The 15,331-nt window shown below is 42.8% G+C and overlaps 1 protein-coding gene across 5 annotated transcripts in view; it reads right to left on the bottom strand.

The window, feature by feature from the left end:
- negr1 (neuronal growth regulator 1) overlaps positions 1 to 15,331 on the bottom strand; it is a 217,819-nt gene that overhangs the window by 37,142 nt on the left and 165,346 nt on the right. For all 5 annotated transcript variants that reach the window (XM_080770965.1, XM_080770967.1, XM_080770964.1 and 2 more), the window contains exon 6: positions 9,714 to 9,862. In XM_080770965.1, coding sequence (XP_080627091.1) covers positions 9,714 to 9,862 — 149 coding nt within the window. The remainder of the gene's footprint in view (positions 1 to 9,713; positions 9,863 to 15,331) is intronic.

Below are 15,331 nucleotides of genomic sequence, written 5' to 3'. Positions count from 1 at the left end.
CATGTCAAGGACCCCCAAATTGACACTAATAGTAATTGTCCCGCAGACCCCCATTTGAAAAGACATGCCAGGGACCCCCGTAAGAGAAGATTTTAACGGCTCTAGCAGTGATTCTCAACCCGTTTAATTTCAAGGACCCCCAGTTTGACATGCATTAGTCTATGGATGGACCCCCATTTAATGGCATTTCTATCTCTGGGACCCCAATTTATATTGTAAAAATCAATGTTAATTTAACTCTGAGAGTTACAGACCCATAAGGGTCCATTTGGTTCCAAACTATCAATTAGCTGGGGGTCCCCGGAACCCACTTTGGGAACCACTGATGTACAGTACAGCACAGTAGTGCGTTTATGATAAACCTGTGACATAAAGCATGTCATGTTTCTGAACTATTCGAATTATGAGATTGAGAACAACAACAATATGCTTTTTTCTTTGCAGATAAAAGACAGAAGGAAAGGATTGTTGACTGTTGGTGGATAACATGAATCGTGACGTACGCTATGACGAGGGAAATGGAACGATATCATATATTATTATTCCCACATTTAGTTCTTAAACTATATCTTAGTCATTGCAATTAACTCATTGCAACACTTAAACTGCAATAGTTGCACTTGAACAGCAATCATTTATAGTTGTAGGCCTACACCTGTCCAAATAGTTTAGTACATTAGTTGTACACACCTGTCCAAAATCCAATAGTCTTTTGCTTGTCCAGCGTTTTTTTGTCCATGTTATGAATGTGGAACTGACCCAGGGTCTGTTATGAATGTGGAACTGACCCAGGGTCTCGTGGGGTTGGCCAAGTGTCGACGCATACATTAGCCTATCCGCTACCTTAACAGAATGAGCAGTTTGACCACCTGGATGTGTCACCGTCGGCCGTCAACAACACACCAACAGCCTCGTAGTAGTGAAACTGTAGGCTACTGTATATATTTCATCATTTTAACCTTTTGTCCCTTCATTTATAATGATGCAACAGCAGGTGTTTCATTCATTTGTGAGTCGAATCATTTGTTATTCCTTCTTGCCCATCATCCAGACATCGTGTGTGTGTGTGTGTGTGTGTGTGTGTGTGTGTGTGTGTGTGTGTGTGTGTGTGTGTGTGTGTGTGTGTGTGTGTGTGCGTGCGTGTTTGGGGGAGGGGGTGTCTGCTTCCCGCAGGGCTGTGGAATGACCACTCAGCCACACAGACAGGAACATTTCCTCACCTTAGTGGAAGTGTAAAAATGCTAATGAGCTTACTGACGCAAACCGTAGGGTGGCAGCAAGATATTCTGAGAACGTTTTTCATTTTTTGGAAAATAACACGATGCCCAATGGTGTTCTTTCTCTCCCTCACTGTGTTTCTGCTACCCGGTCATATTGGGCTTGTCATTATTTAAAAAACCTAGCAATGCTAACGTCGATATGAATTGAGGAAGGCTGTGATGTGAACCAAAACATCCTCTTCTTTCTAACCAGCTGCATGGTGTCTATAATAAGGGGGATTTGAAGCAAATCCAGAACGCAGCTTAATATTGTCAGGAACCACCTGGTTGTATGACAGATTCAGACTAACAGAACAGCAATAGACTGTCAAATGGGCTCGCTGTGCATAAGTGACCGCACAGCGCAACCCCCCCCCCCCCCCCCCCCATGCTGAAGACCAATATAATATCACTGCATATAAGAGGTCAATCGCACAACGATGGCCTGACCTGCCTCGTGGTGACTGATTTGGCCTGCAGCCCATTATATTATGACACGCAAGGGTAATTTAACCCTATTATATCTAGTCAACTCAAACTCATATAGACTGGCTAATATAATTATGTAACGGGTGGAAAGCGTGGGTTTAATGTTGGTTCAGCTCTTTTCTTGTGGTTGAAAAACAACTGGTCAAGAAATACCTTGTTCTTTCCACTACATGATTGGTAAAAAGGTGGCTTCTATGGTTCAAGGGTTTTCAAAGTTGTGAAAAACTGGTTGTCAGCAAAAAGAACGAAAAAAGGCCGAATAGAAAAAGGAAATTAAAATTGATTTGTTGAGGGAAAGACAGAAAAAAGTGCAAAGTCAAGGAAAATGAAAACGGAAAAATTATATACTGTAAATGTGGAAAATAGAGACAATTTCTTACTGTATGTGGTGGCGTGTGCTTTTATTGTGCCCGTTATGTATTGTGCATGGAATGGAGGGCTGTTGATCGTTGCACCTATACAGTAAATGGGTGTACTGTATCAGTGAGACGTTCAGAGCATGAAATAGTAAAGGCTATTATAAAATAAGTTGAGCATAAAAAGAGACCTGGTATAACCGTGGCAATGGTCGGTTGTGCAAATGATGTTTTATGCCTCTAATGCCTTCAGCGGTCGTTGCACTCTAAATATGGGGGTTGCTCCTTTATGGCAGTTGGCAGTATGATCGTACCTATACAAACCCTCCCGCGCACTCAGATCAGCCAACGCAGGGAAGCTGGAAGTACCCTCACTAAAAACGCCAGGGACAACAACGCTCCACACGTCCCAAACTCTTCTCCCTTCTGGCTCCAAAACTATGGAATGCACTTCCCATCACAATCAGAACGGTAGCCTCACTCCCAATCTCCCGCCGTATAGTCTGAAAACCCACCTCTTCAGACTCCATCATGGCCCGTAGCACTAGCCCTTTAGATAGCACTTTATGTAGACTTAGATAGTATTTTAAATATAGGACTTTATGTAGACTTAGATAGTATTTTAAACAGACTTATAGCATGTTACGTAGACAGCACTAGAATTGCATTTTATGTAGTCATAGCACTTTATAGTACACATGTATAATATATAGTAGTATGTATAGTTTACATAGATACTCCATTGTTACGTTCTTAGCTTACGCATGTTTCATGATAACTACTTTTTATATTATGTGATGTATGCCATGCTTTTTGTTATTGCTTAATTAATGTAAATCGCTCTGGATTAAGAGCGTCTGCTAAATGCCTAAATTGTAGAATTGTAAATTGCAGTGTGGCCTGCACAAGACAAGTTACGTTCCACCTCCTGTTCTCCTGCATCTCTGCTCCATGACTCAGGAATACAATCACACCCAAACCACCAGGTACAAACAACAACAATGCCGACCACAACAACAGCAACAAATGAGGAGACGTGTCGGAATGACACCTATACACACCGGCGCTGATTGATAAGCGTGACAAACAAACACGACGTTCATTAACCGACTAGACTAGAGCCACCTGGGGAAGGAGGCAGAGGGAGTATCTCTATCTCTCTTTCTCCCCGCCGCCACCGCCAACAGGCTTGCTCTGTTGAGCGAGGAGAGCAGAAGAAAAGTGGAGGAAATTAAAGTGTACTGTGTGTGTGCCTGCGCGCGTGTGTGTGCGTGTGTGTGTGCGTGCGTGTGGAGGGAGGGAGGGAGGGGTATGAATGTAGAAAAGTCTCCCGCAGGGCTAAACTGAGGTTGGCCGGGGGATAAGAGTTTGGCCAATTAAGGTAGAAGACTCCCTGGACAATTGGGAGTAAATGGCCTTTTTCCTTTTGTCTGAATTCCAACTCCATCTACTATCTATTCTACAGTATATATTTATACCAAACGAGTACAGTAAGTCAAAAGAAGAATGATTTGTTACGGTGGGATTTACAGAGGGACAATTAAGCGTGTGTGCCAGACAAGCTGTTCTGATGATACATGACACTTAATTCACACACACAGGCTCAAATTATCCATCCAATTATCCAGCCCAACATGTGCTGTTCGCGGGGTTATTTATGGACAGTGTTTCTTCGTCTTAATCTTTTTTTAATTAATATTGAAGTTACATCCGAGTGTTGTGTAATTTCAGAGCGAACACAAATGTCTTCCAAATTGTCTGTGATGATACATTTTCAGGTGAGTGGGCGTTGGGTGTATTATTTTTGCACAATACACTGCTAGAACAATGGACCATGAACCAAACAAGAAGTATGAATAGAAGCAAACGGCTTCAATCACCTTTTCTTCAGTGTTACGTTTTTATTGGGTTTGTTTTCTGAAAACAAGAGTAGACTTAGTTTACAGGTGAGAATGTTTATACTGAAAGGGTTTGTTCTCCATCACAAATAGCACAAACAACTTCTGGGTGACTAATAACCTCACATTATTAATTTATAAATTATTATTATTATTATTGTTATTATTATTACAAGCCTACTCCGGGCTATGCAAGTCGAGAATGATGCAAGTCGGGAATGCTCGCTCCACCCAGGGACGGATTAGCCCCCACGAGGGCCCCTGGTTTCGGGCCCCCCCATAACACGCGTGCGTGAGAAATCTTTGGGTTTTTCCAGTTTTTTTTAATCATCTTTTGACCTAAATTTAACACAATCAACCGCCAATGAAGGACCCCAGGAGCCCTTGTCAGGGCCTCAAACCAAGTACAGTTTCCCTGAAGGCCCCTGAGAGCCAAGGGCCCCTGAGCCATACCCCAATGGCTAATGTGGCCCTGGCCCCACCCACTGAGCAATACTCCTGCTATATGATGTACTCGTTGTGTCTAACTATGCGCCACGCGCATCTCGTTTTGCCACTTTTGTTGGCTTCCTTCACTATCATTAGATAGATCAGAGTGCAACCGCGATCTCTCTAATGAAATGCATGCATTATGTGTAGGAAGAGATACTGTATGTGTAACAACGACTGTATAGCTGATCATTCCATACAGTATGGGGAATAAGTGATACAGTGTGAGACAGACAGACAGACAGACAGACAGACAGACAGACAGACAGACAGACAGACAGACAGACAGACAGACAGACAGAGTGTGTACAGGGATTGGAATAAGAGCAACAGAAACCAGGTACAGTAAAAGATCTTTTGATACAGTACGTCTGATGAAATATCAGATATATGTGATGAAATATCTGATGAAATGAATACAATAATGTATATTAGGTGCTACAGTGCGAGTGTGCACTGTGCATAATAACCGTATATATCTCGTGAAATGCATGTAGTGCGTACTGCGTAGGGCATTCACTTCTAGTCATTTTTACTAGTTGACTAGTTGCCTAGTTTACTAGTAGTCGACTACCGGTAGTTGTTTAACAACCTATTATGTATTAAAAATATATATATTTGTACATTTAAAAACTGTGTACATTGGTGACTATAACTATAATCTACCTGATCTTGAGGCCTACACAATCAGGTACTAGTCAACTAGTACCAACAAGGTCCACTAGTGGATTTACTAGTCGACTAGTAAACTAGTCGACTAGTTGCTTAACCCATTCTGACCTGAGATCAGATTCATACGAGGTTTCCACTGGACACACACTGGTCTGATTAACCCCATTCTGACCTGAGATCAGATTTAAAAAAATCGTTGTTCTTCGATTTTTCAAAAAATAGCAGACCTACAAGCTCGTAGCGCGCCACTCGGTGGCGCGCTATGAGCTTGTAGATCTGCTATTTTTCAATAGCTAAAGCATAACATAGTGCCAACACCAAAATGGGTTCCCGTTCAGAATGGGTTAATGCCCTAGTAGTAGTGCGTGTAGGAGGTTATTATGTTTAACTACTGTACTATATGATATGCATATACAGGCCTACAGTATATGTGTAGGAAGATAAGATCTGGTGAAATGCATACAGTGTTATGTACGTAGGAAGTTATTCACGTAATGGGTTTCCATCTGTTCAAGTTCATACAATTATGTGTATATTTGTCTACGAGGGGTACAAGAAAAGCCAGCAATTAATTTGCCTCGAGTAAAGACAGCAATTAAGTATCTCTTCCTGTTTCAATCACAGATGGATGGAAGACGACGACAACACGGTTTGCATAAACTACACGCAAAATAGCATAATAAATACATAATAAATTCATTCTGAAGGTCAACCAAGAAAGCTATGACTTGTGAGGCAGGTAAATTTGTTTGATTTTCTCTGGGAGTAGTATTTCCAAAGACACTGTTCATTCCACCAGCGGGATGATAACCCACCAGTCCCTTTCCCGGGATGTGGTTTAAAACCCATTTATAGACCTGACGTCAACATTAAATTTTTTTATTCTAAATCATGACAGTTTTCTGAAAAACCTCATGTTTCTGTATCAGCGGTGCTCAATATTTCATGTCAAGGACCCCAAGAATGATATGTAATATGCCTCCCATCTGAAAATATGTTGTTCCAGGGACCTCCTCAGAAGCTTAAGTTAAGTTAAAATGTTCACTCTGTAACAATATATATTCAAAGATTTGAGGCACATTTTCAAGATTTTTCAAAAATAGCAGACCTACAAGCTCATAGTGCGGCACTCTGTGCCGCGCTATGAGCTTGTAGATCTGCTATTTTCCAATAGCTAAAGTATAACATAATGCTATAAACACCAAAAGGGGTTTAAGCTGTGGACAAAGTGGATTTACACCAATGAAAGGATAAGGTGCATCCAGGCTTATATTCTCACAAGAGACAAGTGAAATTAAGTCCTAGTGAATACGTCATCCTCCTCTGGCTTTCTGTTCCACTGTGCCTTCGTCAAATTATATAATATAAATAATACAATACAAGGTCTCAAGTGAGTATATGGCCCTCATTTAAACCCATTATAATCAGTACCTTTCTGTAGACTGGAAATAATAACCACAGTTGAGTTTCGGTACAGTATAATCTTTGCTCATCACCATCTGATATATGAAACTATCAAAATTGCTAAGATATAGCGATACCCGACAATTTCCTGACAAACTGTTAACCCATTCTGACCTGGGATCAGATTCATACGAGGTTTCCACCGGACACACACTGGTCTGATTAACCCATTCTGACCTGAGATCAGATTCTAAAAATGTCAGTCGTTCTTCGATTTTTCAAAAATAGCAGACCTACAAGCTCGTAGCGCGACACTCGGTGGCGCGCTATGAGCTTGTAGATCTGCTATTTTTCAATAGCTAAAGCACGACATCATGCTAACACCAAAATGGGTTCCCGTTCAGAATGGGTTAAATGGAACACACATTCATCACAGGCTCTCCAAATCCTCTCCAATGTATTTGATTTGACGATTAAATATGCATGACGGTTCTCCTCTCCCCATCTTTCCTCATCAATAGCCATCGACTAGGTTCTGAAACGGGAGGACAAAGTGATCCGTGGTGAATTCCAACCCCTGGGTTCTGTTATCTGGAGGCGCCGATGGGCCGTAGCACTGGCTGCGGACATTACTTGCCATCTCTCATTAAGGGCAACGGCGGAATTGGCCCCTCTCTCATTAGCAACAATCATGAGGGACGTGTGTGTGTGTGTGTGTGTGTGTGTGTGTGTGTGTGTGTGTGTGTGCGTGCGTGCGTGCACAGCAGTGCCTTTAAGGAGAGTGGGATACAGTAGAGAGAGAGAGAGAGAGAGAGAGAGAGAGAGAGAGAGAGAGAGAGAGAGAGAGAGAGAGAGAGAGAGAGAGAGAGAGAGAAGAAAAAAGAGAGGGTTGGATAAATAAAACAGAGTTGTTAGAGACTAGGAAAGAGAGACAGAACATTAGACATGTATGTAGAGATAGTGAAAGAGACAAGAGAACATTAGACATGTATGTAGAGATAGTGAAAGAGAGAGAGAACATTAGACATGTATGTAGAGATAGTGAAAGAGAGAGAGAACATTAGACATGTATGTAGAGATAGTGAAAGAGAGAGAGAACATTAGACATGTATGTAGAGATAGTGAAAGAGAGAGAGAGAACATTAGACATGTATGTAGAGATAGTGAAAGAGAGAGAGAACATTAGACATGTATGTAGAGATAGTGAGAGAGAGAGAGAACATTAGACATGTATGTAGAGATAGTGAAAGAGAGAGAACATTAGACATGTATGTAGAGATAGTGAAAGAGAGAGAGAGAACATTAGACATGTATGTAGAGATAGTGAAAGAGAGAGAGAGAACATTAGACATGTATGTAGAGATAGTGAAAGAGAGAGAGAACATTAGACATGTATGTAGAGATAGTGAGAGAGAGAGAGAACATTAGACATGTATGTAGAGATAGTGAAAGAGAGAGAGAACATTAGACATGTATGTAGAGATAGTGAAAGAGAGAGAACATTAGACATGTATGTAGAGATAGTGAGAGAGAGAGAGAACATTAGACATGTATGTAGAGATAGTGAAAGAGAGAGAGAACATTAGACATGTATGTAGAGATAGTGAGAGAGAGAGAGAACATTAGACATGTATGTAGAGATAGTGAGAGAGAGAGAGAACATTAGACATGTATGTAGAGATAGTGAAAGAGAGAGAGAACATTAGACATGTATGTAGAGATAGTGAAAGAGAGAGAGAACATTAGACATGTATGTAGAGATAGTGAGAGAGAGAGAACATTAGACATGTATGTAGAGATAGTGAAAGAGAGAGAGAACATTAGACATGTATGTAGAGATAGTGAAAGAGAGAGAGAACATTAGACATGTATGTAGAGATAGTGAAAGAGAGAGAACATTAGACATGTATGTAGAGATAGTGAGAGAGAGAGAGAGAACATTAGACATGTATGTAGAGATAGTGAAAGAGAGAGAGAGAGAACATTAGACATGTATGTAGAGATAGTGAAAGAGAGAGAGAACATTAGACATGCATGTAGAGATAGTGAAAGATAGTGATAGTGAAAGAGAGAGACTGTGGGAGAACTAAGGGTACATATCCAGCACAGCTGACTATAGGCGCCATCATCGCTGCTGTCTGTTGTGTGAGGCCTGCGTGTTGAGCTGCCTGCCTTTGAGGCTGCGCTGGTGTCACATTAACCCATTCTGACCTGAGATCAGATTCATACGAGGTTTCCACTGGACACACACTGGTCTGATTAACCCATTCTGACCCGAGATCAGATTCTAAAAATGTCAGTCGTTCTTCGATTTAAAAAAAATAGCAGACCTATACAAGCTCGTAGCGCGCCACTCGGTGGCACGCTACGAGCTTGTAGATCTGCTATTTTTCAATAGCTAAAGCATAACATGATGCCAACACCAACATGGGTTCCCGTTCAGAATGGATTAAGATCATCCATTGGAGGAGGATCTCCGGCAGAGCCTTTGATGTTCTTTGTGCATACACAAACAGCAGTGGCACGGACGGCGCTGCTCTGATGACTGCCAGCCACACAGAAGAAAATCTTTTGTGTTTAGAATCACTCGTCTAACCAGGGACAACGTTATCAGCCCGGGTGTGCAGCGCAGCGCAGCGCGGGTATACCAACTGGTGAATAATTCAAGAGTCATATTTTCGTCTTTCATCAGTGCAAACATCAAACGGAATTTTCCTTCCTATTCTCGTGTTAAATTGGAAGTTTTTGGTGGTAATGCCTTTTTCCGCCCTACTTTTTTTTTGCTGTTTTGGCAGATATATGAATTACATGCACACGTACATATACATTGTTGCGCACACACGCACACGCACACGGACACACACACACACGCACACACGCGCACACACACACACGCACACGGAACATGTGATGGCATGTAACACACACGTGTTCTTAAGTTCTGGCCTGCACCAATACACAACAGCTCTTCTGAGACATATAGGTTAAGGACAAACTCCCACTCCTCACACACACCCTCAACAACACACTCTCAGCTCTCTGACCATCTCAGCAGCTCAGTTCAACACACAAGACAAGGTACAGACAGTACAGTAGTGTACAGTACAAGGTATACAGTAGTGCGAGCAGCATCCATGTGGACTTACGGATGAGAGGCACACTTGCGTTGGCTGTCCCCAGCTTGTTGGTGGCGACGCACGTGTAGTTGCCGTAGCGGTCCTCTGTCATGTTGTTCACTGTGAGGACTGACCTGGTGCTGAGGTTCTTTATGTCGATGCCTTGACCCCTCAAGATCCTGAAACCACAACCAAACAGAGTTATTGATTAATCCCATTTAGGCCTGACATTTAGGCCTCGTAGCGCGCCACTCGGTGGTGCACTACGAGCTTGTAGATCTGCTATTTTTCAATAGCTAAATACACGCTTGTGTGTCGCGCAGCGCGTTTCCGTCACAGCGAGATAGGGAAAGTATAGGTCGCGCCATATTCGACTTCAAATTCCCTTTATTGTCACACCACGAGCAATCTGAGAACCCGTCGTCAAGAAAGAAAGGAAAAACAGTGCCCTCTTTTCCTTAAATTTGATGTGAGTCAACAGTCTGTCCTTGAGAGACTACTGTACATCACGAGTGACGATAAAGGGCGTAAAAGAGTGGGTGAAAATCGTTTTAGTGCAAGCTATAGAGCGTCGCAGTCCCGCCCCCTCGAGAGACCCGGAAAAGAAATCCCCGTTAATTTTCCTCATAGACTTTTCAGAAAGTATTTATTTAAAGACGTTTACGCCGCGGACAAAGCCAACTCTTGTCGTGACAAATGAAATTTTTCGGGCCAAACACAGAATTAGAAAGTAGAAAAAAACGGCAGGTTTTTAACACTTTTTTGTTGTTTTTCTTCTTTGTAATTATTTGTTTTGGTCACATTATATTGTGTGTGTTGTCATGATTTCTCACGACAAGAGTTGGCTTCGTACGACGCTTAAAAGGTCTTTAAATAAATACGTTTTGAAAAATGCATTGAGATTAATTTCCTGGGCCTGGCTTCGTCATGAAAGGGTGCAGGACTGCGACGCTGTCTATACCGACTTATACTGGAGTGACATTTAAATACGAACATCCAATATCAAATTTACATGAAGATACACATGAAGCACTGTATATGTAATAAAGACACAGTTCCTCGGTCTCTGTAGTGCAAATAAAGATATCAAATAACACATATCAAATATGCATGTCTAGTATTAGGAAAGCGTGAGCAGCATATCTCTACAGTATAGTCAGATATACAGTATGAAGTAATCATCAGTCATGACACGGCTCAGCAGCCCGGTGGCCTCATGGCTGTGGAAACTGGCTCTTAGTCTGTTGGTTGGTGATGTGATACGGCGCTATCACCTGCCTGGCGGCTGCAGTGTGGACAGATTGTGGCTTTGATGATCCGTTTAGCCATGGCTGCACCATGGGGGGGAGGGGGGAATCTCACCCTTCGGAGAAGTGTAGTCCGAGGAAGATGTGTCCTGGGCTCCCCTCTGCTTTCCATTAGAGGGGAGTAGTAGTAACAGACAGTAGCCTCGGAAACCCAGACGTTTTTATTTCCATGGGAGGAAAAATAAAGTCTGGGACCGAGTCCACTTCAACTCGGCATAGAGTAGCGCAAACGTCGATCACTCTCTGCTGATTTCTGATCTTCTGCACCTTTGTTAACTTGACGCACACCCGTACACACACACTCCTCTCTCTGTCGCTCTAAATAATTAGTCTCATGTCGCACAGCTGCGTGTAGAGTCTCCCGGCGGATCCTGCCGGGAGCTGCCTATGCCATAGAAAGCATAGGTGGACCCCAGGCTAATGTAACAGTAACAGGCCTACAGTACATACGCAGCCGACTACAGTTTTACTTCTAATAGAGTATTTACTTGCGCACTCTGCTAAATACTCTATTTGTGCGGCTGTGGCTCAGGAGGTAGAGCAGGTCGTCCAAGGATCCCTGGGTCGGGTCCGTTGCCTCCAATGAGTCGGTCGGTGTGAGCCTCGCTACGATTGGTGTGTGAATGTGAGGACGATGGCGTTGACTGTTTGCCGCTTCACCTCCCAATGTACGAATGAATGAACCTAAGAGCTTTGAGCACTTTGGAAAAGCACTATAAAAATGCAATTCATTATTATTATTACTATAATCAATCTGATATGTTACTTTGGGGTTGCTTGGGGACGGGCTCAATGGTGGACATCATGCAGAGCGCAGAAACAACAGCCCGAGAGAGGGAGAGGTATCGACAAAAACCCGCTGGCTGGTCCGTGCATTCTCTGAGGACAGCCCAGGATCAGCCATCAGGGTGTTTGCAGTCTTGTTCACCTCCTTGAAGGCACTGCTTACATCACTTACTTACTTAATGCTCTTTGCCCCCAATGGGGCATAAGGCATCGATAACGTTCTTCCACCTATCACAGTCTTTGGCAACCAGTTGCGCCGTGCCCCACAAGAGAACCATCTCCGGCAGTCCAGCCTCCCTCTACCGTTCTATACTTACATCAGCCACTGAGATATTTAGTGGGATGGCCTCCTCAGGCGAGGCTATCTCTGCATGGCTGGTCAGTGGTTAGGGCTGTTTAGCTCAAACAAAGCGATAAAGGTATTGAACTCGGAGAGGAGAGGGAGAGGGAGGTAGAAGGGGCTCTGTACTACACAGCAGGCTTTCCCTCTGAAGTGTGTCAGTGTCTGTATCTGTAGAGTAACCCCTGCCGTGTTACTTTTAAAACGGCTTCCACTCTATTCTTGTATTTCCACTTGGCCTTTCTGAGGGTTCTCTGGAGGTCAGAGCAGGATATATCCATGAATCCACCGTATAGTCGCGGAGCTGCATGTGAATTAAGTTCCGCGTTGCCCTTGATTCACAGTTTTGGGTTTGGGAATCTTGGGATATATTAAAACTTCCCGATAAATCCATAGCTGTCTCCGATTCCCGCCATAAGAAGCAGCCTCAAGGTGTACTAGACTGTACAGTCTCCTGTTCACTGGTATACAGTTCCCTGTTATTTTTTTACAGTAACACATTGAGACTGCATCTCTTTTACAAGTGGGAACTGGCCAAGACAGAGGCAGAAATAAAATTACACTTCAATACCACATCGTCAATGTTACATTTTGGACCAGCAAAATTTATACAACATCCATAATACACCTCAAAGTACCTACTGTATGAATAAATACAACACATCACCAGAGTCCTACTTTTTAGTAGCAGGGCAAAATACACAATATACACGATCTGAACCGACATAATAGATATATAGGCATGAACATACTAGGCTAGTACATATCCAAACATGTGCAGGTGTTGGACTGTACAAGTGTGTACATCTAAGATGATCCTTTTGAAACGTCTCAAACTCTCAAGGGAACTTTCAAAGCCTACTGTACTGTTGAAGATAACAAAGTATGAAACCTTGATTCTCCTTCAGAGGTTTCTGTTTTCCTCTGTTACTTATTCTCTTCTGTCGAATACTGCTGATTGATTTTGTAATCTTTTTTCCTGTATACAATCGGGGTAGGCAAAAATAAGCTTCTAGCTTCAGCCTATAGACCCTTTTGGTCCGTTATTTTCTTCTGCTAATTTTTGTTCTTATTATTGTGATGTATTGTGCTGAAAAGGACCAAATAAACTATCATCATCAAACAGTCAAAACTACTGCAGTGAACGCCTATGGTTGCCAGAATGGTCGGCATAATTATTAGCATTAAGTACTGCAGGTCCAGGGAACAAAAGGACAAAAGGGCATGCAGCACAGTCAGATTTGGAATATGGATGTTTTCTGAAAACAATACAGTAAGAACTTTAAAAAAATTAATCAATACAACTGAGTACTTTTACAGTGTTTCTTTAAAAAAAAAAAATTAGGGCTTTTAGGACCCATGCACCAACACTGCAAATATATATTTTTTAAATCCCAGACAGCCTGGATAAAGTAAAAAGCAAACACTCTCCCCTCTCCCTTAATAAAGTGCTGACATGCCCTTGGGGCAAGACACTTAACCACACCACATCCCCCAAATGCCCACAGCAGAGCCGTTCACTGGTGGCCAACAGCACTATAGTCTATAGATGCCTTTAGGTGTGCATTCTCAACTTTCCACGGACAAAACAAAGGTTAAAGAAACTGTATCGAGGAGGGGATGGCTCGCACAAGTCAAGGAGTGTGTAGATGTTTATCATCCTCAGTGGGTCTCTCTCTACGGCGCATGGTACTTCATCACCCTCTCTTCAATAGATCCATTTATCCCCTGTATGACGTGTCTGTCTTGGAGAGACGCTTTGAAGGACTGTGAGGAGACAGAGGAATGACCCGGGGGGTGAGGTGGTGCCAACCTGCAGCGGCACCACCACCACATGATGGCACACATTGTTCACCGCTGCTCCACTGCGGCTGAGCAGGCATCATTATAAATCACTATCCCCCAATTGTGCTTCATGGCATCTGTGCCGCGATGACGTAACCAACGTCCCTAATTGTCGAGTAAGAGCATACTGTAATGTATGCTGCATTGCTGCATGTTATTTATGGAGCGAGCATGACAGGCCGAGGTTGTTTGTGTTGTTAATGCCATGACTTGGCATTCGTTATCTAACCATGGGAAACCTCCAGGGAGAGAGCCAGGTTTGTATCTTGGCCGGGCTGTGGCCCCCTGCGAACCGTTAGCTCGGTGCGACTGGTGCCGCGAAGCGCTCCCCAGTCGAGGCGCGACATGTGACCTTATGTCCAGCAAATCTCCAAGCATCTGCTGTTTTCCTCTCTCCCACTGTGGCTTCCTCAAATGTTAGTCGAACAGCCACTGGTGATCTCGGCAGGAGTCGGCGAGGCAGCTTGCCTCTTTTCCCCCCCAGTATGACTCTCTCTGTTACAGTGAAAACAGCCCTTCTACTCTGCCTTTCAACACTGAATGCGGAGACTCCTCAAAGGAAAGATTATTTGCCTTTCAAAACAGCCACACACAGTCTAAATGCACAGCGAGAGATGCTTGCAACAGCAATTCAGCAGATAATGGGAAGGTCCTCCACTAAAGTGGCGTTACTCATGCCTTCTCAGGTATGTGCACTCATGGATCTTTTTCTAGACGACAAATGAAAATATACACATTTTGCTTTAGAAAAAATAAATCACACAGAGACAAGAAACTCTAGAAGCAACAAGCTTCTCCTTAGCAATTCAAATAAATTGAGTTCCACCCATAATTACAATTAGCACAGTGTGAGGTGATGATTGAAATTGTGCTCACCAAGAGTGGCTAAATGATGTCTAAATGATGGCTTAAATGGGGTAATTTGCTTTTTAAATTCCACAACCAACACTCAAATCCACCCTGATTGATGTATATGCGATGAATAATTTAAGTCGCTTGTTAGAGTTGCGCAAACATTTCATTAGCGTGCAAGGTGAACACAAGGTTCAAATGGCTCTGCTTTGAGGGCTCTTGGAGGGACAGAGGAGTGGTACTTTACCACTATCGAATGGTGTCTCTGTGAGAAAACATGGACTTTTCCTTTGAAACTTTACCAGGTGTCTGGCAATGGTTGATGTACAGTAAGTATACATCACAGTAGCAGTAAGTGTGCAAGGATTCCCATCAAAAGCAAACACATTTTCTGTACAACAACATTTTAGCAAAAGGCTGATGCACACCTCAGAAGGCTAGTGAAGTCCACTAATACATGACTTCTTTTGTCTTTTAGATATTGAAGACATGGATGACTTACACTGTCAATTATGATC

Source organism: Protomyctophum bolini, assembly GCF_963924005.1.
Source record: "Protomyctophum bolini genome assembly, chromosome: 8".
NCBI lineage: Eukaryota > Metazoa > Chordata > Actinopteri > Myctophiformes > Myctophidae > Protomyctophum > Protomyctophum bolini.
The sequence above is the reverse complement of the archived record's forward strand: the minus strand, read 5'-3'. Positions and strand labels throughout refer to the sequence as shown.